The sequence below is a fragment of the Cuculus canorus genome, chromosome 12 (assembly GCF_017976375.1).
Source record: "Cuculus canorus isolate bCucCan1 chromosome 12, bCucCan1.pri, whole genome shotgun sequence".
In the NCBI taxonomy this organism is placed as follows: Eukaryota; Metazoa; Chordata; class Aves; order Cuculiformes; family Cuculidae; genus Cuculus; species Cuculus canorus.
In genome coordinates this window covers 16,936,593-16,962,072 of record NC_071412.1, presented here as the reverse complement: position 1 = coordinate 16,962,072, position 25,480 = coordinate 16,936,593, and the positions used below count along the sequence as shown (strand labels likewise).

The following is a 25,480-nucleotide window of genomic DNA, read 5'->3' as shown; positions in this document are numbered from 1 at the left end:
TCTGTGGAGTATACCTGATGTGTGGATGCAGGCACAGACATACAGCCTAGTTTTCTTTTCTTCGGAGTACATTGCAGTCTCTATCTTGCTTATCTCTGTGAAGATGGATCTGCAGCTGTGAATCTCTATCATGCAGGGAAATGCAGCATATAAATCACTGCTGGTATCGGCTGTTGTAGTAGTTCTCTATCCTTGGGAGATGACAACATTCTTGGAGCTATTACTGATTGCCAGACCACTACTATGATATGATACCAAATCTTGATTAAGTCGGTGCAGCTGTATCACTTGTGCTTCTTATTTCTTGTATGTCCACATTTTAGCATTAACCTGTTCTCTGTGTGCGTGCTTTGGCTTTCTCTCTGCCTTCCATCAAAGGGTGTGAAGGAGAACATAATGTGTACAGCCACCTCTTTCATTTCACTGTAGTTTGCATCCAGCAGAAATCCTTTGAGTGTTCCTGTATACCTGACATGGGGCCTTTTTGCCCTGGAGCTGAGGAGCGAATGAAGCTTGCTCAGTTATCCCATCACTGCTTTGTAGGTGCCACTTTCTTGCTCTTTTTGTTTTCTTTCCATTTTCTTCACTTGAAGCCAGCGTGGGTAGCAAATACTGTTCAGTGTTAGGCTAAGAAAGAGCACAGCCCTTCGGACACGTTTTAACCACTGCTGGTAACTCACTCTTCTGAGACATTAGACCACTTCTGACCCACTACTCAGCTGTTACACCAGAAAGAAATGCTTATGTCTGGTCGAGGCCCTCTGTATTACAGAGCGTTGGGTGTACTCTTCCTTCTCGGTACACTACAGAAAGGAAATATGTCTACACACACAACTGCCTTTTCTCACCATCCAGCAGAGGACTGTGGGCTCTTTATAACACTTGTGTTGCCTCCTGGAACAGAACTGAGAAATATTCCAGGGTTTTATTGCCTTAGCAAAGCAGCCTTTCACCCACAGGATTATTGTGGAAGTTGTGCTTGATTCTGATAAAGATGTGTTCAGATTTTTCCTTCTGTTTTCCAATTTAGCTCACTTTGTATTATCTGTTCGGTTCTGTAGTTAAAAAGGTAGTCCCATTTAGATCAATAACTGCATCCTGGTATTTTCTCAGTGTGCTGTTTAACACTAGGGCTGAGTTTTAAAGGCTCTGCTTTCTTACCTAGCAGTTAACTTGATGAGTGGGCTTATCCAAAAGCACAGCTTGAGTGGTACAAAAGACAAATTGTATTGTGGTCACTGAAAATCACACATTGTTATTCAGGAAACCAAGTCTTGAGGCTCACCTCTCTGTAATCCATTCCAAGGAGAACTTTTCCTTCTAAATTCCTCTGTGAAGGAAGAATTAAACTTTGCTTCTGTTTTATCTTCCTGGAGAAGGCAGAAGTCAGGTGGCCAGCTGTAAGACACTTGGTTCCCAGTGAGTGAAGGCTTGGTAGAGCATGCTGCCCATCAAATTCCGCTTATTTGTGAGCTGCTTTGCTGTATATTGTGGTTTCAGGCTTTCTGTGGCACTTCTTCATTGCATTGTGGTCACACTGCATTTGATCTGTTCATTAACTTCTGGTTTGATTTGGTTACTTATTTCTTTTAGATCCAGAAATAACCACGTTCATGCAAGCAGTGTCAACATAGTTACAGTTTAAAGAGCTTATTTAACTTCAGCTTTTTTGTGGTTGATTGGTCTTGTGCATTCTACTTACTTGCCTTAAAATTGTTTCAGGTTCTTGGTGTTAAAGTCATTAAGATGTGGAGTTTTGCTCCAGTTCATTGAAGTTCGGTGGTGTTTACCATTCAGAAAGCTTCAGAATTTCTAAGTTAAAGAACTTGCCTTAAAAATCCTCCTTCATACGCTGTGTTAGAGATCAAACGCATCTTTCCTAAATCTTCATTCAGACCTGGCGTAGCTTGCTCGTGCTGGAAGGCAGCCGTAGTCAGAAAGCTCAGAATAGCTTTGCAGTTCACTATTTTCATTAAAAATGGGCAAGAATTATTGGTAGCATATTCTTGTACAAGCAGTCAGTGCTCGGAAGTGGTTCTGGCACTCCTGCACTTCGATTCCAGTAACCTGTCCCTAGGCTGCGATCATAGCTTAGAGGAGCAAAGTGGTGACTGCTTTCCCAATTCCCTGTCAATTAATTCTGAGTTGGGTAGCAGTTTACTGAGATAAATTGAAGAAAAAGGGATTTTTGCATCTGCTGAGAAATCTCCATCTCCAAAAAGCTCAGCTCTTCCTAAAACTCCGGGACTGGAGGGAGTTGTTGGCTAAACAAACTTGTTTGAGGTGCTCATCTGTCTTTAATGCTTTGCGGCTGTTTGTACTCACTTTAATGATTTATGTTGATAACACTGCAGTAGAGGCTGCCAGTCTCACACTTTAAAAGGAAGCTTATGTAGAACTGTAAGAATACAACACCTTCCTTTTTTCTTGCTTGTTAAGCATTCAATGTAGTGGGTAAAACCACAAATATGATTTCTTAACTATTACGGTCCTAAACACCAGGCATTCCCTGCCCTTCCTCACTATTGCAGAGTCTTAGGGCAGCTCAATAATGGAAGCAGTTGGGTGGGTTTTCCCCTCGCAGCTGGGTGAGGGGCAAACATTTACTGGCCCCTGCCAGCAGCATCCGGGTTGCTGCATGCTTCCTCGGACACTTCACCTGCCCGCAGCGCAAACAACAGTCATCACTGTGGTGTTTGATGCTACTGAATCGTTCCTTCTGCCATTAGAATAATCTTTGATTTGAACTCTGAAAAGTGGGTGTGTTGTTGCTTATCTGAAACACATTAACTTTACAACTGACTGGAGACTTTCACCAGTGACTGGAAAGTAAGTGCTGTGAAAACTTGAGTCAAAGTATTATGTTAAACTGAACAGTTTTTTCCATGTGCCTAAGCAGTTTCCATGTGTAATTACATTATTTATTACAGTGCTCTTCTGCAAGTTTTCTGTTCATCTTCCTGCTGTTTATTTAATGTCTTTTTGTGGAAGTTAATAATAAAAAAAGAAAGCCAAGAGGCCTTTCAGTAAAGGGACGGGTGAGAACTCTGCCGTACTCTGGACTGGGGGAGCTGTAAATTGTGTGTCCCATGGTAGCGTGCTGCTCTATTCTGAGATGTCCTCGATAGGTAAATAGCTGAAGAACATATGCCTAGAGCTTTTAAGTCATGTGTACCCAAAAGCTTTTTAAAGGACAGCAAAAGCTGGTACACCACCTCGAGGGTAAATTAGCTTGATTTTTTCGTTTCAATTTTTGCATTTGTTGCTGCTCTGATGTTCGCCTTGGTTGGCTTGCTTTTGTTTTGTTCTGCTAGTTGTTACTGTATTGGTCTTCCCTGTCTTTAAGTGGCATTGGATTCCTGGGTGGTGTCTTCCTTCAGGAGTTAACCAGCTTTAACAGTTTTTCCATATCCAGCCTGAATTAGAAAACCATTAACTGCCCAGTCCTGTGGCTGTTACAAACAAAGAGCAGCTTTGAGATGACAGTGGCAGCCTCGATTGTGTTTGTAAGCTGCAGCTTTCCCACTGGCCACATGTGATTTTATCAGTGCGGATAGTGCCTGTGAATCCTGTTGCTCCCTCAGTGGGAGGCGATATCCGCCCTGGGGGCTGGTGACTTGAGGATGCTGTGCATCAAACTGAGCGTAGTGCATAATTACCAGGTGTCAGGCTCCTTTGCTTGTCAACTAAGTGCAACTTCTCCAGCTGAATTGGTACTGACTTTCCAGTCTAGAGCTCACCCTTTCTGTAGACGAACAACATCCTTTGTATAAAGCAGGTACCTCTGTACGGCATACCTTGAAATAACAAGAAATAGCTGTGAAATTCAGTTACAAATCAAAGCGGGGGGTGGGGAGGGGCAGTAAATTCCTAGCCTGCTCGTTTTTGTTGCTAATACTCTACTTAACACAGGTCGTGTGTTCTCTCCCTGTCTGCAGGATTTTGAAGCCCAGAGCAGAAGAATCAGGGGAATACTTGTGCGTGTTTGTGTTTTCAAACTCTCCTGTAGCCAACGCCACTATAGAAGTGAGAGGTACTCCTTTTTGTTTCATTTTGTTTCCTCTCCCTGTGAAGGTGTTGTCACTGCCTCTGCCACCTCACCTGGTGTCCCTACAAGAGAGCTAACAAGACACCTTTCCTTGTGATATAGAGCCTGTGTCCAAGCCTTGGTTATAATTTCAAGGGAAAGTCTTGCATGCAATCATAGGTGAAAGATCTCATGGATATGGGAATATGACTGTTGCATTTGTGGTCCACATAGGGATGCTAAAACACTCTAATGTACATGCTGTGTTCCTCTGGAAAATCTGGCTGTCTGGCAGGATAGCAATTACTGCAGAATGTGTTTATGCTCATCCAAAGATAGCCATTTCCTCAATATTTCACAGTAAATGGGGCCATCAAAATGTGTTCAATGTATTTGGAATTTGTCTGTTCTGAATAGGGAAAAGGTAATGGTCAGCATCTTACCTGTAGCAGCTTGGGACCAGTTTTTTGTTTGCAGAGAACATTTCAGTTGCGTGGCTTCTGGTTCGGACAGATGCTCTGTTCAAGATAGGGCGGTTTTACTCTCGTGTACCTTTTTTTGTCTTGTGTGTGTTAGTAGTCTTTTGCCATCTTTGGACCCTAAAATCATGGATAGAAACTGCAAAATATAAGGGTTTGCACTGCATTTTACTGCAGTTTTTGAACGAAGGAACGGTGTTTCTGTTACACGTAAAACACAGAGGTAATGCAGAGGTGATGGTGTTTATATAGGGTTAAACTGCTGCCACAGTACAGTTTGTTCATGAATAACTGGAAATTCCCAGCCCGCTGCTCTGCAGCAGCTGTGATTTGCCCCTTGTGTGCTGCAGTATGATGGAGTTGATGCATTGTGGCAGCTTTTTCAGTCCAAGGCAGATGAATGCATGCAAAAATGTGTTAAAAATCTTGCAACCAGCCTATGTGGGACTATCCCAACACTTGCTTTATGAAGGTGCACTGCAAGCCTGTTTGAAATCTAAGCTAGCATTTCTTACCATCTTCTTACACCCCCAACTTAAACATAGAGCTTCCTCTGCTGCCATTTGAAAATAGCAAATGGGAAGGAGGCTGCTTCGCACTATTTCTTACCATCCCTGCACCAGTGACGCAGCCTCTCCTGATCTGTATTGTGATCGCTGCTCTTTAAATTAGCTGCCGTGGATCTGCAGCAAAAGCTGAGCGCTGACTTCTTTGCTGGGGATTTCTGGTGCCTCACTGCATGATCAGGTTCTTGAATGCAAAGCAAGGAAGTGGGAGTAATGCAGCAGCCTTTCTGAGATGACAAATGCACGGTGTTATTCCGAATGCCATCTTTCCTCTCCAGAGAACAGTGTCTTTTGAACTGTAAAAACGGTTTCCTGAGGAAGAGAAATATTGCTGTATAAATAAGGATTCTGACTGATACTGTCCCAAGAAAGGCTTGCTGATTTCCTGCATTGATCTGAAAAGTATTTTTTCAGTGATCTTGCATAAAGCAACCCATCAAAATATTCCCAGTGTTCAACCACCTCTGGCGCAGGGAAAAAGGAAATCGAAAATACATGCTCGTGTTAATGCCCGCCCCCCCCTTGCTGTTGGCCCAGCTAAGGGATGTGTGGTGTGTGAACACGTAAGAATGGGCTTTTACTGATTAAAAGCTGATGACTGCACCTCTAAAAGTAAACAATGCTTTGCTGGCAGCCTGTTGAGTTCAGCCTTGGTTGTACCTCTGATGAGCTCGTCCCTCGATGTTCAGTCCATGTGGGTGCAGGGAGGGTCTTCTGTTGTAGGGATTATTTTGCACTCTGCTCTTACACTCTAATTGCTAAATCTTCTAATATTATCTTAAGTCCTTTCTGCTTTCTCTGGGCTGCTGTGGGTGACAGACCACTTCCAGAGATAGGGAATTTAACTCTGGTAATAGATTAAGACCTTTTTTCAGCTTTATATAAATCTCTCAAAAGACCTTTTAGCAACGTTTGGCTCAGGGCTTCTCTGCTGTCCAATGCCAGGTGGGGCCGCCAGGAGAACTTGGCATAGAGGTTTGCAGGGATGTAGGATTTAACATTGTAGAAAGAAAAGCCAATATATCTGATTGCAGTACTGGCACGAGAAGCAGAGGGAGAATGATAATTAATCCTACTAACAACTTTTCACAGCAATTTATATATAAATACAAATGAGTTGTCATCAGCTGAAAGTTAATGACTCTGGTACCACTCTGGGAAGGTGTTGCAGCTGTAGCTTGCTCAGCAATCACAATTCCAGCACTTGATAGCCCTGTTTTCCTGCTGCCTTGTATGGAATCAGAGGAGTGAGTGATGGGCCTCAAATTCCTCCTGGGCAGAGAGAAGTACCAGGGCTCTCTGTAGTGGGAGTACTCTGGCAAGTCGTCTGCTAAGAAAGCTGGAGATCGGAATATTTGTACACTTCTGACCTGAAAAAGATGTGCTCCTAACTCCTGTTCCTTGGAAACCTGTGTGTTAATAAATGGGGACTGCATTGAAAGCACGAGTTAAAGAGAACTTTGCAGTCTCATTGCAATCCTAGTGCTGCACATAAATTCGTTCTGATCAGAGAGTGCTCATTTAAGTTACTACTCCTGGAAGAGCCACACAGGTATCTTTGTGTGTTATCGCACAGATTTTCTTGGATGTAAATGTCTCTGAATAATACCCATGCTAGTTGCAAAGAATACATAGGCTTTTTTCACTTTGCAAACAAAGGCATTCTCAGATTCCTGCAGTTTAGTGTAAATATTCTGTGTTCTGCAAGAGCTGTTCTAGTTCTCAAGGCAAATGGCTTTTTGATTCTACTTCATGCGCAGAAACATTACCTAGTTGTTAACCCAGGTGTCTGTCATGCCTCAGTGATGCATGAACCTTCTTTGACCACGCAGATGTTGTTATTTAATGCTTACCTGCATGCATGGCCTCTCATGGTGGTGGTGGATAAGCAATTGTACATAAATTTAATTGCTAACTGTAATTATATTGCATTTTTTAACTGCTGATGCACACAGAAAACATGGTTCTGAATACGAAAGCGCTCGTGGACCAAAATAGTGACTTTCTGACAACTTGTGAACAAATTTAACAAATGCCTGGCAGCAGATGTAATCCAGGGTACACCAGTGCCACTTGCCTTTTATGTAATGCTGCCTCTTTTCTTCCCGATTCCCTCCATGTGCCGTGTAAGGAGATGAAAAGGCAGAAACAGGAGCATCACTGTCCGAACTGCTGGGTGTGCTTGCACATTTAAAGCAGATTTTCTTGGATAAAGAAATTGCTAGGGCAGCACTAGTGTAGCAGCAGCTGGAAATACCAGGTTTTAATGTCAGTCTCGGAGTTCCCAGGAATGGCCAAAGTTGAGCTTCCCTTGCACTGTCAGTATTCGGATGAAGAGTCTGGTGGAGACCTTGAATACTCTTGCTCAAGTTATCTCAGACCTGCTAAGTGAGTGCAGCTCTAAGCCTGGAACAACAGGCTGCCGTGTAAATGCTGGTTCTGGGATTCTGCCTTGGAACAGGGATCTTCACCCCTTGCTTTGGCAGTGAAGTTGTTGCAGGTGAGCAGCTGGTGGTGTCTGATGTGGTCATTGTCAGCGGTGGTCGTGCCAAGCACAGCTGAGATGCAGTGCGCTCTCTGCTCCCTGCCTGGAAGGAGGCTTTTTTGTCATTACGGTATTGCCATCCAGTGGAAGTACCTGCAGTGCTTTTGCTGGTGGTGGTGGGTGCCAGAGCTCTGAAAACTTGAAGATTTTAAGGAAAAAAACCAGATAGTAGCTCTGAAGACTTCAGCTTCTGTAATCTTTCTGCTCTTATCAAGACCTTGGGAGGAAGGGGAGGAAATGAGTTTGTCTTTCCGTCTTCTGATGCTCCACGGGCCGTGGACTGGAGCTGAGCAGCAGCTGAGAAACAGATGGGGAAGAATGCACTGATGGTTTCCTCTGGCTGCCCGGAAGCAGGACACATGTCAAGAAACACATTGAGGCACGTAGCATGACTGACGGAGGGCATCTGTTCTCCCTGCCCTGCCTTCCCACCAAAGGCTCTCTTCTTTCCACGTGCCTGGAGAGGCAGAGCTTTTTTGTGCCTCTTCCTGTAAGGCCCTTCTGCCATTATCTCATCGAGGGCATTCCCCTGACTTCCCTCCTCATCCATCGCTCATTTTCACCTTCCTCTCCTATCCTCCACAACAGTTGCTGTTGATTCCCCAATAACAAGTGCTCAGACCTGTCCCGTTCCCTGCTTCTGAGACCTAAAAACACTATTGAAAAATGCTTCCCTACCCTCAAACTCCAGCTCAGCCAGAGGCTCTTGGTTCACACCCCGTACCTGCACCCAGAATGTTACTCTTCCCCTTTCCCTCTGGCTTCAGTCCGAGCAGCGTGGTGGAAAACAAGTGGTTATTGCAGCAGCTTTGGGAGATCTTGGTTCCTTGACTACAGTCTGTTTAACAAAACCTCTACTGTGTTTCACAACGAATGTGTTAAGAAATCAGACGCTTTCGTAGCACAACTGCAGCTTGGAGTGATCCGAAGCGTTACTCAGAAGATGGGAGGTCACGTTCTCGCTTCTTGCGATACCTTTGGTGTTCCAGCTCCCTGCCCAGGTATGAAGGTAGACACAGATTAGAATTATAATGCAGAAAAACAAATCTTTCAGAGCGCTTTTACTAGGTCACCCATAGGCATGGAATAGTTTTTACATGCAAGAATATTTTTAGGCACTTTTGCCCTTAAAGCGTTTTGTCTTTTAATGGGAAAACCTGAAGGGGTTTTGTTAACTGGGACATGGTTTGGAGGTGTTCTGCATATTAGATCTCCTTTCCTTTTAGTAATTCAGGTAAAGTATCTTGAAAATACCTGGAAATTAGGGGCTGAATACCTCCTGTATTTTAAGAAATAACATTGCATGCCCTATAACGAGAATAAAAACCTATTTTCTGGGCTGTGTTTGGAGCAGTCCATTCAGACGCACTGGTTGCACAGTCTATTTTGTGCCCTTTGGGGACTTGAGGTGTAAAGGCCCCATGTTTACACCGGCACAAACCCCCTTTCTATTGTGATTCAGTTAAAAACCATCACTAGAATGATGCTTTTCACAAGTTCACGCTTGTGACAAGAATGCTTAAACCTGTACTTAAATTATTTTGTAGTAGCAATTAATGTAAATTAACCCTGCCTCTGTTTGCCCTTCATTGGCTGCTTCAAACAAACTGTAGGTATTTTGTTTTCCTGTTTCACAATGTGAGAATAAAAATGCTGCTTGCTTTTTTGGCATTATCCTTGTTTGGTGGATGTCGGAGCTGACTGAGCGCGATGTGCCCACATCTCTACAGCCAGCTGCATCTGAACAGAGATGTGGAGTCTGCTGCTTAAAAGCTGAAGGGAGATCTAAATCCTTTCTGAACAAACCCTGCTTCATTCCATGCCTTATCTGTTACTGCAATGGAGCAGAACCGTGTGAGAGCAATCCTGACTTGAAACGCTTCACAGGGAAACATTGCTCTATGCTAAATCTGTGATTGAGGTCAGTTGCAGCGATGTTTTAATTGTAGTTTATACAGCAGAACGCCATTAGCCACGCAGTTCGGTAGATTAAGTACTGGATTAATATCTCAGCCATGTCTTGAAACTGGCTGGCATGAGATGCCCTGAAATATTAATATTGCACATAGAGCTCCCCTCAGACTGTGAACAGAAATAGTGTCTGTCCTGGGAGAGCTGGAAACGGCTGCCGCATAACCGTGCCCAGCAAGGCGAGAGCAGGATGTATTCTTGTCACTGATGTTCTCCCTGGGGTAACCCAGCAAAGATATCCTCTTCTTAAAGAAATAGTTATCCGTGGGCTGCAGGAGAACACTGGGTCACTCTGCAGTAGAAGTTCAGGTGGCCTAAAAAGCTTTTCCTCTTCCTTTATCTGTCAGCAGCAACCCGATGCAAAAGTAGGCCGGCTGCAGAGCGCTGACTTGGTGCACCCTGCTCCCCGCAAGGCTCTGCCATGCCTCCCTCTCTGCTGGTAGGTGGCAAAAACAAATGCTGACAGATGGAGACACTGTGGGGCTTCAGCTTTAAGCTGATGAATCCTATTGCTTCTTTTCCTAATGGGGGTAATTTGCAATCGGTTTTGACAGCCCTTCAGTCCCAGGTTTGGGACCATCGCCTTGCCTCTTGAAGTCTGTCACTTGGGCTCCACTGCTGCAGGCTTTTTGTTTCCCTTAGGCTGGATGTGATCTCTGCGCGTCAGCCTCGCGTAAGCAAAAATCACAGGGAAGTCACTGGGCTTACCTAGTTCCTGCTGAAGGGAGAACTCTCCCCACCTAGCAAGGAGGAGATGATGCCTTTCTGTATTTCACAAGATAGCATTCACTTCTTGCTGAACTGCCATCTGTTGGAATAGATGCTACATTCCTCTTAGAGGCTGCAGGCAGGGCTTTGGAAGGACATTGCAGCTGCCCACTGATGCTTAATATCCTGAAGATGTAATGCAGCACACTCAACTTTAAAGCTGATTTATTTTCTTCTTTGAGACCTTCAGCTTGAAAGCTTAATTTCCTCCAAGTATTCCTGCCCTTGGAGGCACAGGTACTCTGCAATGACTTGGCAGTGTGGAGCATTCTTTCCCTCCCAGCTCGCTTCAGTTTCTGTGCGTGGCATCTGCTCTTTGCACAAGGCCAGAGGATTGTTACAATCTGCAGTCTTCATTCAGTTTATAATTTTGTCTCTCAAAGTATTTTCGTGTTTGATGTGTAAAGACACATTTTAGGTGTCAGGTTTTTTGCAGATAAATAAAACCACTGGCACCTTGTTCTTACAATTTATATCCTGGTGTGTTTAGCATCATCTTGCAACTGGTTGGCATTTGTCTAGAGTGATCCACCGGTTTTGCTGTACAGTCATGTGTATTGAAGGTTGTTAGCAAATCCATTGCTTGCCTTTGTGGATCCTTACAGACTTGGATCAAGAACTTCCTTCACCCCCTTCCTTATGGGATAATACATTCATAGCATTTTTCTTCTGTAATGAGCTTTTATCAGCTCCTCGTTGAAAAGATGTTTACTTTAAAAAAAAAAAAAAAAAGAGGATCTTTAACATATTAGACTGTTTTGAAATGGCATCACTTCCTTAGGGGTCCTGCTGGCAGTCCTGGAGGTAGTTTTAATTTCTGGTGGGCACCGTTTCTGCCGAGAAGCTGGCCTTTGCACCCCTGCAGCAGCATCCGGCAGTGCATGCCGGCAGCTCTGGCTGTGGTTGAGTTGGAGCGAATCGCCTGTTAGAGAATGCAACTAAGAGTTGATGATTCTGGAAGCAGCAAGCCATGTTTCATTACATGGCAAATGGTCCGAGCTCCTGCGAAGCTCCTGGGTGTTGGAAATCCCATGTAGATTTACACAGGTGTTTTGAGAAAAGCCTGGGCTGATCAGCCTCTCCTGGTGGAGCCGTTTCAGGCAGATACACACGCACACACTAAGGAATGCTGGAGCTTAACTGTTGTTACAACCGTGACTGTTCTGTTGTTCAGAAGCTTATTGTAATTCTGCCTCTAACAACATTATCCACCAGTAGCATTACTGTCCCAAAAGAACCTTGTAGGAAGACGTGGGGTGTGTTCTGTTTCACAAGCCCTTGTCTTTGAATGACGAAAATTCCTTTAGTACTTAAACTTGCCAAACGTTTTCTCAGAGAGTCATGATGTAATTTTGGGGAGGAGCAGGTTCAGCTGATGTTGTCTGCCTGCCCAAGGTGTTTTGCTTGGTTTTTGTTCACTGCCACTGACGACAAGGTGAAATTTGCTTCATTCTTCCAGCTTGCAGCTGCAGTCAAGCTACCACAAACCTGTGCTCCCTCTCTGTTCCTGTCTGTAGGATCTGCTAGTGGTAAAGGGAACGTTCCTGGAGTAGATCCTAGAGTAAATTCCGGTGCCTGGGGGTCTTTTCCTGGAGCACTCAGATTGGACTTTGACTGGATTAACAGATCAGCATCCTGCAATCACACAGCAGGCCACGTGTGACATAATTAGCAAGCTAGAAAGCGAATGGGCTTTAAAGGTGGTCAGTACGGCACCAAAGCCATCTGCTTAAGCGAAGGTTCAGCTCAGGCAGTCCATTGATCCAGCGTAATCTCTCGTGAGGTCTTAGGCTGCAGAGGGCTGTTGTGTCAAATGTGGCAGTGAGCGGTGATGTTATTTATAGACAAATGAATTCAGAAGACCCTCTGTGGATATTCAGGGCTGTGTTTTGCTTGCGGTTGCCCAGCTTCTCCTGCAGCACTCTGTAGAATGCATGTATTTGTGGGTCGGCTGAATGAAATGATCTATGCTGGAGAGATTTTGACTTCTGCTGCGTTAAAGAACCCAGGAGCAGTGTCGCTGTAAGGCATAACAAGCGTAAAGTGTGACAAGTCACAGTGTGTTCGTGGACCAAATCTAAGATCTTGCTGCAAGGAAGAACACCTTGATTCAGCTGTCAGAAATTCATGTTAAGACAGTATCGATTCAGAGTCCTGACGCGAGGGGCAAGCTGTAACCAGAATCTCCAACAGCTGTTTCAAAGCTGAAGGTACTGCAGAGCCGCAGGGATGTGAGCAGTGGGGAGGGAGGCGTGGGTGTTTCCCAGCTTCCCGCTCCAGGGAACAGCTGGGACACCTTAGTTTCACAGGTTTGTGATAGGTAAGTCAAGTCTGATGATGCAATTTCTCCCTTGCCCCTCCATTTGTCTGCAAGCTAAGCCTGAAGGGCATTCTTATAGTTCTTCGGTTGAGATGCTGCTGGGAGAGACATGGGAATCGCAGTTTTCCTGCTCAAAGATAGGCTCAGCGCAGGAAAGGCAACAGCTTCCAGGGAGCCTCTCACTTATTCTCTGTTGAAATTCAGAGCTTGCAATAACTCCTTCTGCAAGGAGCTGCCTGTAAACACAGAGGTTTCTGGTTTGTTCCATAGCTATTCCTGACATCACTGGCCACAAGCGGAGTGAAAATAAAAATGAGGGGCAGGAGGCACTCATGTACTGCAAGTCTGTGGGCTTCCCGCATCCTGAGTGGGTGTGGCGCAAGAAGGTCAACGGAGTATTTGAGGTAAGGAAACCGAGTACGGGATGTGTGTGAACCTGCCAGAACCCCAGTAAGGGAGGAAATGGGCACATGGGTTTAGGGTTATATTACTTAGGGTGCCTTACAACTTCTCAAAATGCAGCTCCTCAGAAGTCGGAGTGAACCTGACATTTTTCAGTGAGTATAAAATAGGTATTTATATTGTTGCTGTGTGTACAGAGCTGCTTTTTGCGTTGCTGTTGGGCAAAGTATGAACTCGAGAAAGATAGGATGTTTGTGGTATCTGCTAGAGGTTACAAAATGTGACTTATGAAATGTGATTTAAAAATGCATTTGGTTATATAGTTCTCAAGCTATTCTCAGGATTTACTGGTTGAGTTCACAAGACTGAATATGAGCAGTGGTACCGGTTATGATTTAACGATCATACTTTTCCCATGAGGCAACTGACCTGGTGGGCCAAACAACTTGACCAGCAATTACAGCAGAAGAGAAGCTGGAGGTTGCTAAATCCTCAGCCCACTTGATGTTACGTTGCTATATGATCTGCCAGAGAGGGAGCGATTTGATTGATAGATAAGGAAAAATCATTAAGCAACTTAATAGTATGGGGTTATTGTTTATTGTCATGTCTGAGCTTAAGTTTTTGAGAGGCAGTGCTGTACGAGTGACTTTCCAAGTGCCGCAAGTCATCAGAGCCCTGTGTGGATTCCCCCTCACTGCCTTTCTGGTGAAGTTATTTGATGTGTTCATCCGGTATTAACTTTAAAGAACGTCCACACTTTGTCAAAAGTTTTATCACTTTTTAATTCTTTAAACGTAAGCAACTCTGGAAGTCTCTTTATCAAACGTAGGAAGAAGTGGTGGCTCAAATTCCAGCTTCTTTAAATATTCCTGAAGTCAGTGGCTTAGGCTGCCTGGACCACCGATCTGTGAGCAGTGCGTGTTTCTTTCAAATCCAGCAAAGGCAGAGTTTATTAGGGCCATCATACCTTAAATAGTTGAGAGTGCTGTCTAACACAGTGTGGAATAATCTTAACTGGTACTGTTGTTTCTTTCTCTCCCCTCTACATTGACATCGTTTTGTCCCCTGCTAGGGAATGTGTCCTTTCTCCTGGTGGTGGGCTTGTCTGTTGTCCTAAGGAACCAGCCTCTTCACAAGAATCCCTCACATCTTTTATAGTTTCCATGACACAGACATGAAAAGGCACCAGCACTTACTAAAGCTCTTCGTCTTCTTTTCTTTCACCTTTCTGCTCTTCTCAGGACATCAACAACTCCTCCGGCAGATTCTTTATTTTAAATAAAGACAACTACACCGAGCTCAGCATCACAAACCTACAGATAAATGAGGATCCTGGAGAGTACCAGTGCAATGCAACCAACCAGGTCGGCTCTGTCTCAGTCACAACCATCCTCCGTGTCCGCAGCCACCTGGCTCCCCTCTGGCCCTTTTTGGGGATTTTGGCAGAAATCGTTATCCTCGTTGTCATCATAGTTATTTATGAGAAAAGGAAGCGGCCGGATGAAGTCCCAGACGGTAAGTGTGCTCAAAGCCGCTTGTGAAGAGGGAAACAGAAGGCAAAGCGAACTTGTGGAAGCAGGACAGAGCGGGGCTTTGTGGCAGGAAGGATCAGCAGCGCAGCTTGCTCGGCTCTGAGCTCTTTCATTTCTCGTCTGCTCACTCTCCAGGGGTTAAGACCACCAAGCGCAGAGTGTCCCAGTGCTGTGCAAAGTCCTAGTGCTGGATTTCCCCAGGATCTCAGACTATGGGGTGGGAGGGCAGTTATTTCAATACCTTTAAAGCTCTTGTCGCACAAGGTGGGTCTTGTGCTTCCGTCTCTTTTCTTCTGTAGTAGCCCTGAGAAATCCTGCATGTTAGTCCTAAGGAGCGTAAGGCAGCACAGGGGAGAGCCAGAAACACTCTCATCCATGATGGCACTCCCTCTTCTGTGTGGCACCCGGATTGGACACTGGCCAGGGTTTGTAAGGACACGTTACACTTAAAGAGATTGGGACCACACAGGCGCTTCAAAAATAGAACATGTTTTCAGTGTTAAAAGAGTAGGGGTAGTGCTTTTAATTTGGTGTGTAACTGGGTTTGTATTTAGCAATACTGTGCAAACACTCTAATCCTGATAGCCACTGACTGTTATTTTCTAAAGATTAGGTGTTTATTGTCAGGTTTGATGGTAGCACTAATTTGTTAAATTGTTTGGTATACACAAAAAGTAGTAACTGCTGCATCTTCAAGCTTCTCCTTCCAAAGAAGGGGAAAGGGCAGTTTGAGGCTAAAGTGAGTATTGGGAAGAACCACATCAAGAAACAGGCTTTAATGTGACTCCTGACTGCTTACTACAGTTTATCAAGAAAACCTATCCAAGGAATCTTTTTGAGAAGAGGCTGCTATGCCATCGTGCTGTAGGAACGTGACCAGTCCAAGGGATGGAGCAGGCGCTTTAGAGTGCGTGGAGGGCGAGATGCTGCATCAGCACAGGGAGCACTGAATCTTAGTGTCTTCCTTGGCTGGATGAGCCTTTTGGCATGGTAGATTAACTTCCAAAGGCAGCTGTGTTGTAGCCTCTGCAGCAGCAACGAGTTGTTGAGCTGCACAAGGGATCGATACCACACAGCTTGATGTTTGCCTTTTGGGATGAAAATGTAGATGCGGAAACAGCGATCTGCTTGTGAAGTCTGAGCAAAGCCAGCTTCACGGTTCCTGAGCTGTGTTTCAGAGAATGAAAAAGAATAAGATGATAAATGTTCATCCTTTGAGAATGGCTGAGGCTTGGATCACTTCTGTAGGAGATCAAAACTGTCTCAAATAGCGCACACCTAGAGGAAACTGGCTTTGACTTTCACTACTTGAATAGCATTTACTAACTGCTTATACAGCATGCATTGAGAGTGGGGTGTGTATCCAGCGCATCTAAACTGTGTAGTGCATGTTCCTCTGCATAACTAACAGCTTCACAATCGCCAAGGGGTTTATACTGCAGGGATTTGTCCTCAAAGTGGCTCTCGACCAGTCCGGAAAACTTCGTGTGTATTTGAAAGACCAGTTTTTAGTGTTCTCTTGTCCCATATTGCTATGCCAGATTGACCTAACCTTGGTGTTGGGTTCGCCAGGGAGAAGCTCATCTCTGGTGGCTGTAGTTCCTTGTGCTTCAGACTTGCATTTGGTGAAGTGCAACAGGGACAGAAATGAGGTATTGGCGATTGTCATTTGATATGAAACTATGCATTGCAGGGAGCCTCAGATGAGCTTAACCCAACAGGAATTGTCTTTGACATGATCAGATTGCAGTGCAGTGACTACGTTTGCACAATTAGGCACACAGTGGAAGTGAGGGGCTGAAGTTTTCCTGGCTGGTCTGGCCACTCTTGGGTGCCAGAGCAATCTGGGCTCATCATCCGTGAGGGAAGTGTCCAAGATAATGAGCTAAGTAACCGAGGTTACGAAGTTCACTTGCTTGGTCTGCTGTTACTTTAAAGGCAGCTGAGCTTGAGTCCTGGAGAGTGATGCACCTCTGTGGTGGACAGGTGTTCTCTCTGTGCACTTTCTTGAAGGACAAAATCCATATCACAGTCACTATCTGTGTATTGGGTTTGCCTGGATGAAGGGACGCAGTCAGCGAAACATCGTCTCAGGTGATGGCCAGCTTGAGTCCCACATTCTCTGGGATATTCCTGCACGTTCTGTAACGGGCTTTGAAGCTTTCTGTGATGGGAAACACCCTACAAGAGGGGCATTTCACAAATGCAGATGTCAGAAATTGTTGATAGTCTGCTGATTCCCACACTTGGATGTTTTATATAGGTTATTCTTAGTTTTATTATGTTAAATAAATTGTTATGAAATGCCAAAGTTAATGTTTTAACGCAATGGCGTGATTATCATTTGAAATTTAAACTCTGCTTCCAAAACCCCACATCGGCCTCTGCACGCTGCAGCAAGCTGTAGCGGATAACATCAGTGAGCGACCCAGGCGAGTATTGGTCTGAACACCATGTTACATCATATAAATGTTGACAGCAGCTGGGATCTCTCTCAAATATCAGCTGTTTTCTCAAATTTTGGCGGCTTTTAGTCTTTGTTTTCTTGTGTTGTGCTTTAAGGACAAGGGTTCTCCTTGTGACAGACCTTCACATGAGGGTGTGGCTAACGGCAGTTGAGCTGTTAGTGCCTCCCTGCTAACAGGAGAAAAGAGCAGTCTCATCACCAGAGGAACCTCACTGGTGGCCCTTCTTGCTGGGAATTTTGTCCTTGGAACACTCTAAACATTCCCTCAGATACAGATTACTTTGTATTGCCCACCATCACCCCTCTCCCAGTCTTCCCTTGCGGAATAACTCTGGACTCTCCTTAGTCCCTCGATTTCCTTTGCTTTCATCGAGCTTGGTGCATCCTCCTGCTGCAGAGGAGGGGTCTTCTCCCACTAAACAGCCCAAGTGTTGGGGTGCAAGCCTTGCACCGGTACTCTGGCCCCTCTGCAGTGCTTCGGGGTGGCCATAGATCCCACCACAGGGAGAGGATGGAGGCGTCTCCCATGTTGTCAGGCTTGCTTTCCCCTTGAGACTCCCTGGAGGTACTGGCTAATGTCTGTCCTGCCAGGAGGCTCTTGGAAGCGAGAGTTTCTGCTTAGACCTTGTGCAGCGATGGCTTATTCAGAACACTAAAGACTTTTTAGAAAGTTTTGGAGAATGACAGTGATGCTAAAAGTGGCAACTCCCCCCCTGCATGCAGAAAAGCCAAAGCACTGCTGGAGCTGAAGGAACTGTTAAATCCTCAGTCTAGAAGTGCACTTGCAGCCCAAGCGGGCAGAGTCTGACTGGTGACAGTGTAGGATGAACTGCATGAGCTGCGTTTGTCCCAGGTCTTGCTGGGTGACACTGGTACCCACGCCGAGCTCTTGCCTCGTGCAGCACCCAGGCAGTGCTGTTCCCAGGTCCAGCTCAGTGAAGCCTTCACAAGTTAGTGGCAGCTCCTCGAGGGTGTCCAGCCCCTCAGAGGAAACCAGCCCAAGGTGAAGTGTGGAGCACAATGGCTCCAGGCTCCACTGGAATCATGGAATCACAGAATGGTCTGTGTTTGAAGGGACCTTAAAGCCCAACCAGTTCCAGCCTCCTGCCATGGGCAAGGACTCCTTCCACTGGATCAGGTTGCTCAAAGCCCCATCCAACCTGGCCTTGAACACCTCCAGGGATGGGGCAGCCGGCACTTCCCTGGGCAGCCTGGGCCAGTTCCCTTTCTCAGCTGTACCAGCCCACCTTCACGGAGGTGCTGCCTCCCAGGAACTGCTCAGCTTGCTTTTGGAGGAGTGTATTGAACTACTTAATACTTCTGCATCTCCAAGGAATTGCCCAGCTCTGTGTAACTTAAGGTAATGAGGTGGCATATCCTGAGCCCCGCCCCCCCAGTCCATCCTGACTGATGAAGAGCTGGTTTTAGGTGAACATGATGTTCCTCAGATGGATCATTGCACTGGTTTTATGTGCAGTGCCTTTGTACGCACACAAACAGGTTTTTGTGAGAACTTCATGGAAAAGCCTTACAGCCAAAAGAAAATAAGCAAGGCTTGAGGGCTGCACCTTCTTGGCGAGTCTAAACAAAGAAGTGCCCAGAAAGACTTTTGATAAGCGATGCTGAACAGAAGCACCCAGTTATTAGCAGGGGATGTGACTGTTTTGGAGAGAAACGTTATCCCTGTCCTGGATGGTGTCTGGGATGCTTTCCAGAGTGCTTAGGAACTCTAACTGGCCAGCCAAAATAAAGCCAATTGAATTAATTCCCCTTCTCTCATCTCCATGTTCCACAGGCTAAAAATGACCTGGTTTGTGTGCCAGCTACCTCATCTCTTGGCAGATAGGTAGGGTGACAGATAACCCGGTTGCTCTCCATTTCCCATTTCGCTGGAGAGCGAGGCCGCTCGGGTTCCAGAGCCTGTGGGGGACAAAAGGCTCTGTGTTACCAGACACTTTCCCAATGTGTTTGCTGCCCTTAGGAACGGTGTTACCTCTGGCTAGAGGCGCTGCTCTGCTGGAAGGGCGAGGACACTCCTTTAACTTTGGCATTTCCTGACTGCAGTTTTTTTGCATGGACCTTGCTTTTCACGTTTAGTTGAGTTGCTTTTCGTGCCATGGAACAGGGCTGCTCGGTAGCTCCTTTGCTGATGTTTCCTCCTTCACATAATTCAGTTTACTTTTTCTTCTGCTGCTGCATAGCAGAAAAAAGGACTCTGTATTTCCACCAGAAATGGTGCAAGGATGGGATTAGCAGATGCCCAGTGCAGGTTCTTGCTGTCATGCCTGTGGATTTAGGGGCATTCTCGTCCTCCTGCGAGGAGAGGTGGCTGCAGTGAGTCCCTCCAGTGACCTGCCCGCAATTGCGAGCTCCCTTGCACCCAAATTATGTGCCGGAAGGAGGAAGGGAGGACAGATTGTGCTTGAATTCCTGCATCTTTTCAAAATGAGAGTTTTGACTTGCTTTACCTATGGTGAAGCAATATACAGATCACATACCTTCCCCAGAGAGTGGCCAGGATGTGTAAAATCAGGAGTGGGTGAATAATGTGCAGCTCCCCATGGCTTCTGGTGATGAAAGCTGCATGTACGTGGCATGTCGAGGCCAGAGACGCTGGTGCATCATTGCATGTCCGATGGGAAAGGGGACTGCTGATGCGTTTTGCTCAGAATGCAAGCTGCTTGCACTTCCCCTGACAGTAAAAGGAAGCAAATGGCTTTTTATTCCCCTGTGGTATAGCTTAAGCTGCTTATTTTTGATAGACTTAGCAATCGGCCATTGTGACCTGAATGTAGTATATCAATGATCCTAAAGAAAGTGGTTTTCTGTTGTTATTGGATCAAATGGCCTAAAATTAGCCAAGACTATTTTAAAGGGTGTGCTCTGGGGTAAGTAGAAAGTAAAAACTTCTTGGCTACATTCCCCTGTCGGAATGTAACAGTTTTTACTTTAAAATCCATATTCTACATGACCTTTAGTTCACAGCCATGAGGAGACTGGGTTATAACATGTCCTTTTGCATTCTTCCCTTCTCGTTTCTCCACTTAATACTCAGACTTTCCATCAATGTTTTTCTGCTCCGGCTCTGTAGAAGCTCCATCCATATCCCCACTTTCTTTCTAATACTCTTTTTTTTCCCTTGACTTTCCCTGTTCCTGCTTTACTGTAAGTAATTTAAAGAACAAAATGTTTTCACTGAAATGGTTTACCTTGTAACGAGTTGATTTGGGGGTGTTTTTTTCCTGTTACCCACACCTTTCTCTCCCGTGCTTAAAATTCATCGAGGGGAGATTTTCAGACAGGCACACTGTGTGCAGCTATTGACCTGACTGAACGGCGCACATCATTGTGTCAGTGGTAATCGAATAGCCCGACTCCTCTGGGCTGTTACATCCTGATGTGTTAGATGCTATTCCAGGGTCAGAATTCCTCCAGCCTGATGTGAGTAATTGTGGCCAGAGAGTCTCTGCTGCTGACACACTTGTTCCTTCATTCCATTTCGGAGCACCTGCTTTAGTTTCATTGGTTTGCTTTGTGGAGCAAGACGAACGTCTCCATGCACCTCGTCTTTCCGCTCCCTCCCAAAGGTTCCTGTTAACACCACCAAAGGGAAGAGCACTGTAAGGTGGGGGTCCTTGCAAGAAAGCATCACGGTCCTGCACAACCATGGACCACCCCAAGTACTCGCTGTGGAGCCTTCCCAGAGTTTTATGAGTCAAGAACTGAAAAATTTATAGATTTCTTTTTCTGATTTGGGCAAATGCATCTAAAATCTTCTTCTCTAAAATGTTCTTCTCTAAAGTTTTTGAGCCACTGTCAGATTTTCTCTTTTCCAGAAAGGAAAACCTTACATTAGCTTTTAAATACAGAAATCCCCAATGGTCTCTAATACAAATTGCTTTGCAGACTGCAGAAGCTCTATGGCAGCACAGACCCCAGAGCTGCTGCAGACACTGGCTTTGCCTTTTGAACCTAAGTTTCATTCCAATAAAGCTTCCCTGCACTATTGATCTAGAATTGGTCAGAGTGGTGCTGGGTGCAGCGTAGGAACCATCGCTGCGGCTTTGGCTCCTCTGTGTGCAGATCCCTCTGCGAGTTTTATAGCCAAGTCCCTCCCAATGCAAAAATTGGAATGTGGAAGGATCCGTTAGTGTTTTGTTTTTAACCACCTCCAGTCACAAGAGGCTACGGAAGATTCATTTGATATTAAAAATAAATACTGTAATCTTCCACAAGAGGTAAAATAGCTGAGTAATGATTAAAATGCCTGATTAATTAAGGCTGAAAGTAAAGCGGGGCACAAAACACAGCCCCCTTCTCTGTCTGCCAGAGTGTGAATTGCATTCCCAGGCAGGTAACACAAGTGGAGGGGCTAAAGCAAATTTGTCATCCCCTTACAGCTTTAATGCCCAGGTATTTTTGCCTGGAAGGATTGATTACACTTGTTACACGATGCTTTAAAGGCAGCAGCAATTTTAACCTGTCAGTTCGGAATTGTGCTCTTTCAGGGTAGCACTGAGTGATGATCGCTGTGCCCACAGGGAAGGGTCGTCTGGTGGCATTTTTTACTTTTTATTAAACAAACAGTGGGGGTTTGGAGTCTGCAGATCCCCCCGAAAAGCAAATTCCTGCCAAGGGAGGGGTTTAGCGTGGTCAATTCTAAAACAGCTGCGTACCTGGCAGCGTTTCTGGAGCGGAATGGAATGAAGCAGCGTGCTGGGAGGATGCTCTCCATGGCCACAGGGTTACGCTTCGTTATAGAGCAGGGCTTCTGGCATAAAGGTTTTGAGTTATATTGATACTTGTCGGTTACTATGACTTCTTTTTTTTTCCCCCCTTCAATTGCATCATACCCTTAAAAAAATGGTGGTAAGTGAGAGATCTGCATGCTTTGGAGTTTGTTTAATCTCCGCTTCAGTCTATACAATGCACAAGTCATAACGTTAACACTTTTTCTTAAAACTTCTTCATTCACGTTCACGACTAATTTGGATTTCAGTTTGCTGTTTTTAATCTTTATTTAGTCTAATTTTGTACTTATTTTTCTGTTGTTCTGTTGCCCCCTGGTTTCGCTAAGGTTTCGGTCTCTGTCTGTACTGTACTAGGGATGCTTTTCCAGCAGTTCAGTGCTGGCCAGGGTAGGCACACACAGAGAAGTTTCCCTCAGTCTTGTTTTATCACTGCTTAGTGTGTAGCTGGGAAAGGGATGAGTGGTGGTGATCCACCATGTAATCTTAAGTATTCCAGTATTTTTGTTGGATCTTTGTTAGGAAAACACCCGATGGCAACCTCTGTAAATGTGATGCTTCTTTTTAAACACACAGAACTACTTATTCAAAATAGGCATCTAAATATTACGATTATTATATAGTGAGAGAGAGAGCTCATAATGGTGCAGTTTGATATTTCTGAAGTCCAGCAAAACAAACTCTCAAAGATGTTGATTACGCTTGTTAGTAAGCTGGGATAGTCAAGTCTTAAAGCAGAGTGGCATCGGTAGCAGTACTGATCCAGGATGGGGGACGAAGGGCTTCCCGTCTGTCCCAGGCTCTTCCCACCCCGCCTGCGGAGTGCGGCGCGCAGCCTGCTTTAAGATCTTCTGTGCCTCAAAAGATGCTTGTGGAGGGCAGTTCTAGATTTACTCTGCCGTGCTCTGTGTTTCAGTACCTGATGATGTGTCTCTGTATATCTCACTGTATATACAACAGCACATTGATGTCTGGTTGTCCCGACTAGTCCTAGTTCTCTGTACCTTGTCCGATAGTGTACTGTTGCTGGTAATGGACTTCTGTGGACACTGGTGTGTCGCTAGTCTGTTCTTTTGGCTGTAAAGCTCTTGGTTTGTGGTTAGTTCTTTATTTTTTTGAAGTATTTTTTTTGTTCCGGTCACTGTCTGTGCTAGCGGTGGCTTTGCCTATCCGTTGCCTTGAAGGACCAGGTGGAGTAATGTCCCCTCTGCCCGACATTACTCCCAGCGTGTGCTCATGCGGATGCCTACACTGTTAAGACTGTAATTTCCATAACTGCTTCATGTGCACTAAGCACCCTTGTGGAATCCTGCTGAGAGTTTCTTAAAGGCTTTGGTGAAAACCCCGTCTGGCACGAGGTGGGAACGGCAACTCTCGCGTGCCGGAACAGCAGGGCCTGAATTGATCCCCCAAAACAGGAGCCCTAACCTGACACTTTGGATTGGTTTTTGTACTGCTGTTAAAGTGCGCTGCAGCACGGGGGCAAAATAAGGTGGTTTCTAATTGAAAAAATGCTCAATTGGTCATGGAAGAGCCAGTGTGAAACTTCACCCGCTGGCAGATGTTTTTCCATTTCCTAAAAGAGAATATTTTTGCCTAGAGATGCAGGCAGAGCAGTGCTGTCAGCCTTTCTGTAGCTGATCTGTTGTGACTGGAAGTATTGCTGAGCCCTGGGCTCTGTTGGACACATGCACACTGCCTGTTGCTGTCCAAGGATTGCGCTTGGATACTTGGTTTACACCTTCAGCCTCCTCCTAACCTGGTCTGTTCTAATCAGACATTGAGAAAACTGGAGTGCGTAGAGGTTCTATCACCCATGGGGGAAGATGAGCCTGCGGCGTGTGCCCTGCTGTGCATACACCTGCAGTTACCCATCAGCGGTTGAAGAGTGGCTTAAAATAGATATATGTTAAAACCAAAATCAGTGCAAGAAAACCACCAGCAGGATTTTACAACTGAAACGTTGGTTTGTCTTCTCATCTATTTTATGAGATTGAACCACTGGAACTTGGGGACAAGATAAGCCTGACCATATTGCAACAATCTGTCCGCTACAGTTGCAGTTCTTCATGATAAGCATTCCAAGTGTTAACTAAACTCATTGAAGCAACATACCCGCCATTACAACCTGAACCCAGAAAAGTAACTCCATGAATCCTTGCACTCCCGGTGGAATGGCCTTTAATGCTGTAGATAGCTCGGTTTGCTGTTTGCGCTTCCGCTGGGGTTACGCTGCAAAAACTGACTCCTTTTTCTTTCCTTCCCTTGTCTTTCCCTGGATTGCATCGGAATTCTTGCGGCAGATGATGAACCAGCTGGGCCAATGTAAGTGCAACTTCAAGTAAACAACATCACTGGGCTTAAAATGGGTTTAGGGAAGTTTCCAGAACCCAGGACTGATGTTGGGTGCGATATCGCTGATGGTGATGGAGCCTTTTCTGTTGGTCATTGGCTCTGGAGGGACAAAAAGTGATCCCTGCAAGGTCCCTTGCTATAAAAACAAATCCTGCTGGATGAATCCAGAGCAGGGATTCGTGCTGAGGCCACTGCCTGGTGTAGCTGATTTGATAACTTCTTACAAACACTGTAAGTTGTACCAAGAAAGTAGTAAAACAGAATGAGTGATGCGGGAGGTCCGCTGCACTGGGCAAGATACCAGCAGGCTGGAAGTTGTGTTGTCTGTAGCTACGTCAGAGGGGGACATGTGAAATGCTCTTTAACCTAGTATGTACGACAGCATCTTTTCCTACACTCGGGATTGACTTTGGTGCATTGTCTTATTCTTTCTTTCTCCAGGAAAACCAATTCTACAAACAATCACAAAGACAAAAACTTACGCCAGAGAAACACAAATTAAAAATGCTTATCATGTAAGTATGACTCGCACGCATCTCGGGATGGTCAGGCTAAACCCTCCCCTTTCTGGCGTGGTCGGGGTGCGTAGCCAACACTTGTTCCATGCACTAAAACATTAGCAGCGGCTCAGCAGATGGCAGTGGCCTTCCTGCCACGCTCCACAGCACCTGGGGCTATCGGAAGATTTTGTTCATAAAACGCACAGGCAGTTTAATAATTCAGTAACTGTCGAACTTGGCACAATCACTACTATGGCTAATAAAAACCCCAACCCCTTCCTCTGCCCACCTTAACTCTGGACGCTGACCTTGGCAGGGCAGCCCGTACCTGCATTTAAGGCCGAAAGGGACGTTAAGCGCTTTGATTGCACGCTGTTAACGTCACGGGATGTTGAAAAACGCTGCCAGGCATTGACTGGCACCTTTTCTCATTTCTTTTTTAGAGCTTTAAGTTTCTGAGAGACTGATGGCAATAGGACCTGCTAAATTTAAGGGTTGGAACTCTTGGTTCTAGAACTCCAGTTCTGATTTTGTTTTTCCTTTCCAAGTGAGCACCAATCTGACTGTCTAACGCATGCCTTATTTAGCCTTTCCCGCAAGGATGACCTAGCCAGAGCAACTCTAATAACGCTTCAGTGTAGAAGGTGTAAACTATTTTGGGCTTGATGTGCTGTGAATGTTGCTTTTTTCTTTTCCTCCTGACTCTATTTAAAGATGAGGAGTAGTCAGCCGGTTCCGCATGCGCCATTTTTTACTTCCTGTAGCTGTTAACCTCGGCACAGCTCGAAGCCGCACCG

At 45.4% G+C, this 25,480-nt stretch overlaps 1 protein-coding gene across 2 annotated transcripts in view; it reads left to right on the top strand.

Moving 5' to 3' along the window:
* The window catches only part of NPTN (neuroplastin), a 56,123-nt gene that overhangs the window by 29,959 nt on the left and 684 nt on the right, over nt 1–25,480 (top strand). Inside the window, exons 4-9 of one of the 2 annotated variants that reach the window (XM_054077332.1) lie at nt 3,939–4,033; nt 12,947–13,080; nt 14,323–14,596; nt 24,132–24,153; nt 24,625–24,698; nt 25,127–25,408. In XM_054077332.1, the coding sequence (XP_053933307.1) occupies nt 3,939–4,033; nt 12,947–13,080; nt 14,323–14,596; nt 24,132–24,153; nt 24,625–24,685 (586 nt within the window). In that variant the 3' untranslated portion in view covers nt 24,686–24,698; nt 25,127–25,408. Of the gene's footprint in view, nt 1–3,938; nt 4,034–12,946; nt 13,081–14,322; nt 14,597–24,131; nt 24,154–24,624; nt 24,699–25,126; nt 25,409–25,480 lie in introns of those variants that run through there. The other variant, XM_054077333.1, reaches the window with a different exon arrangement.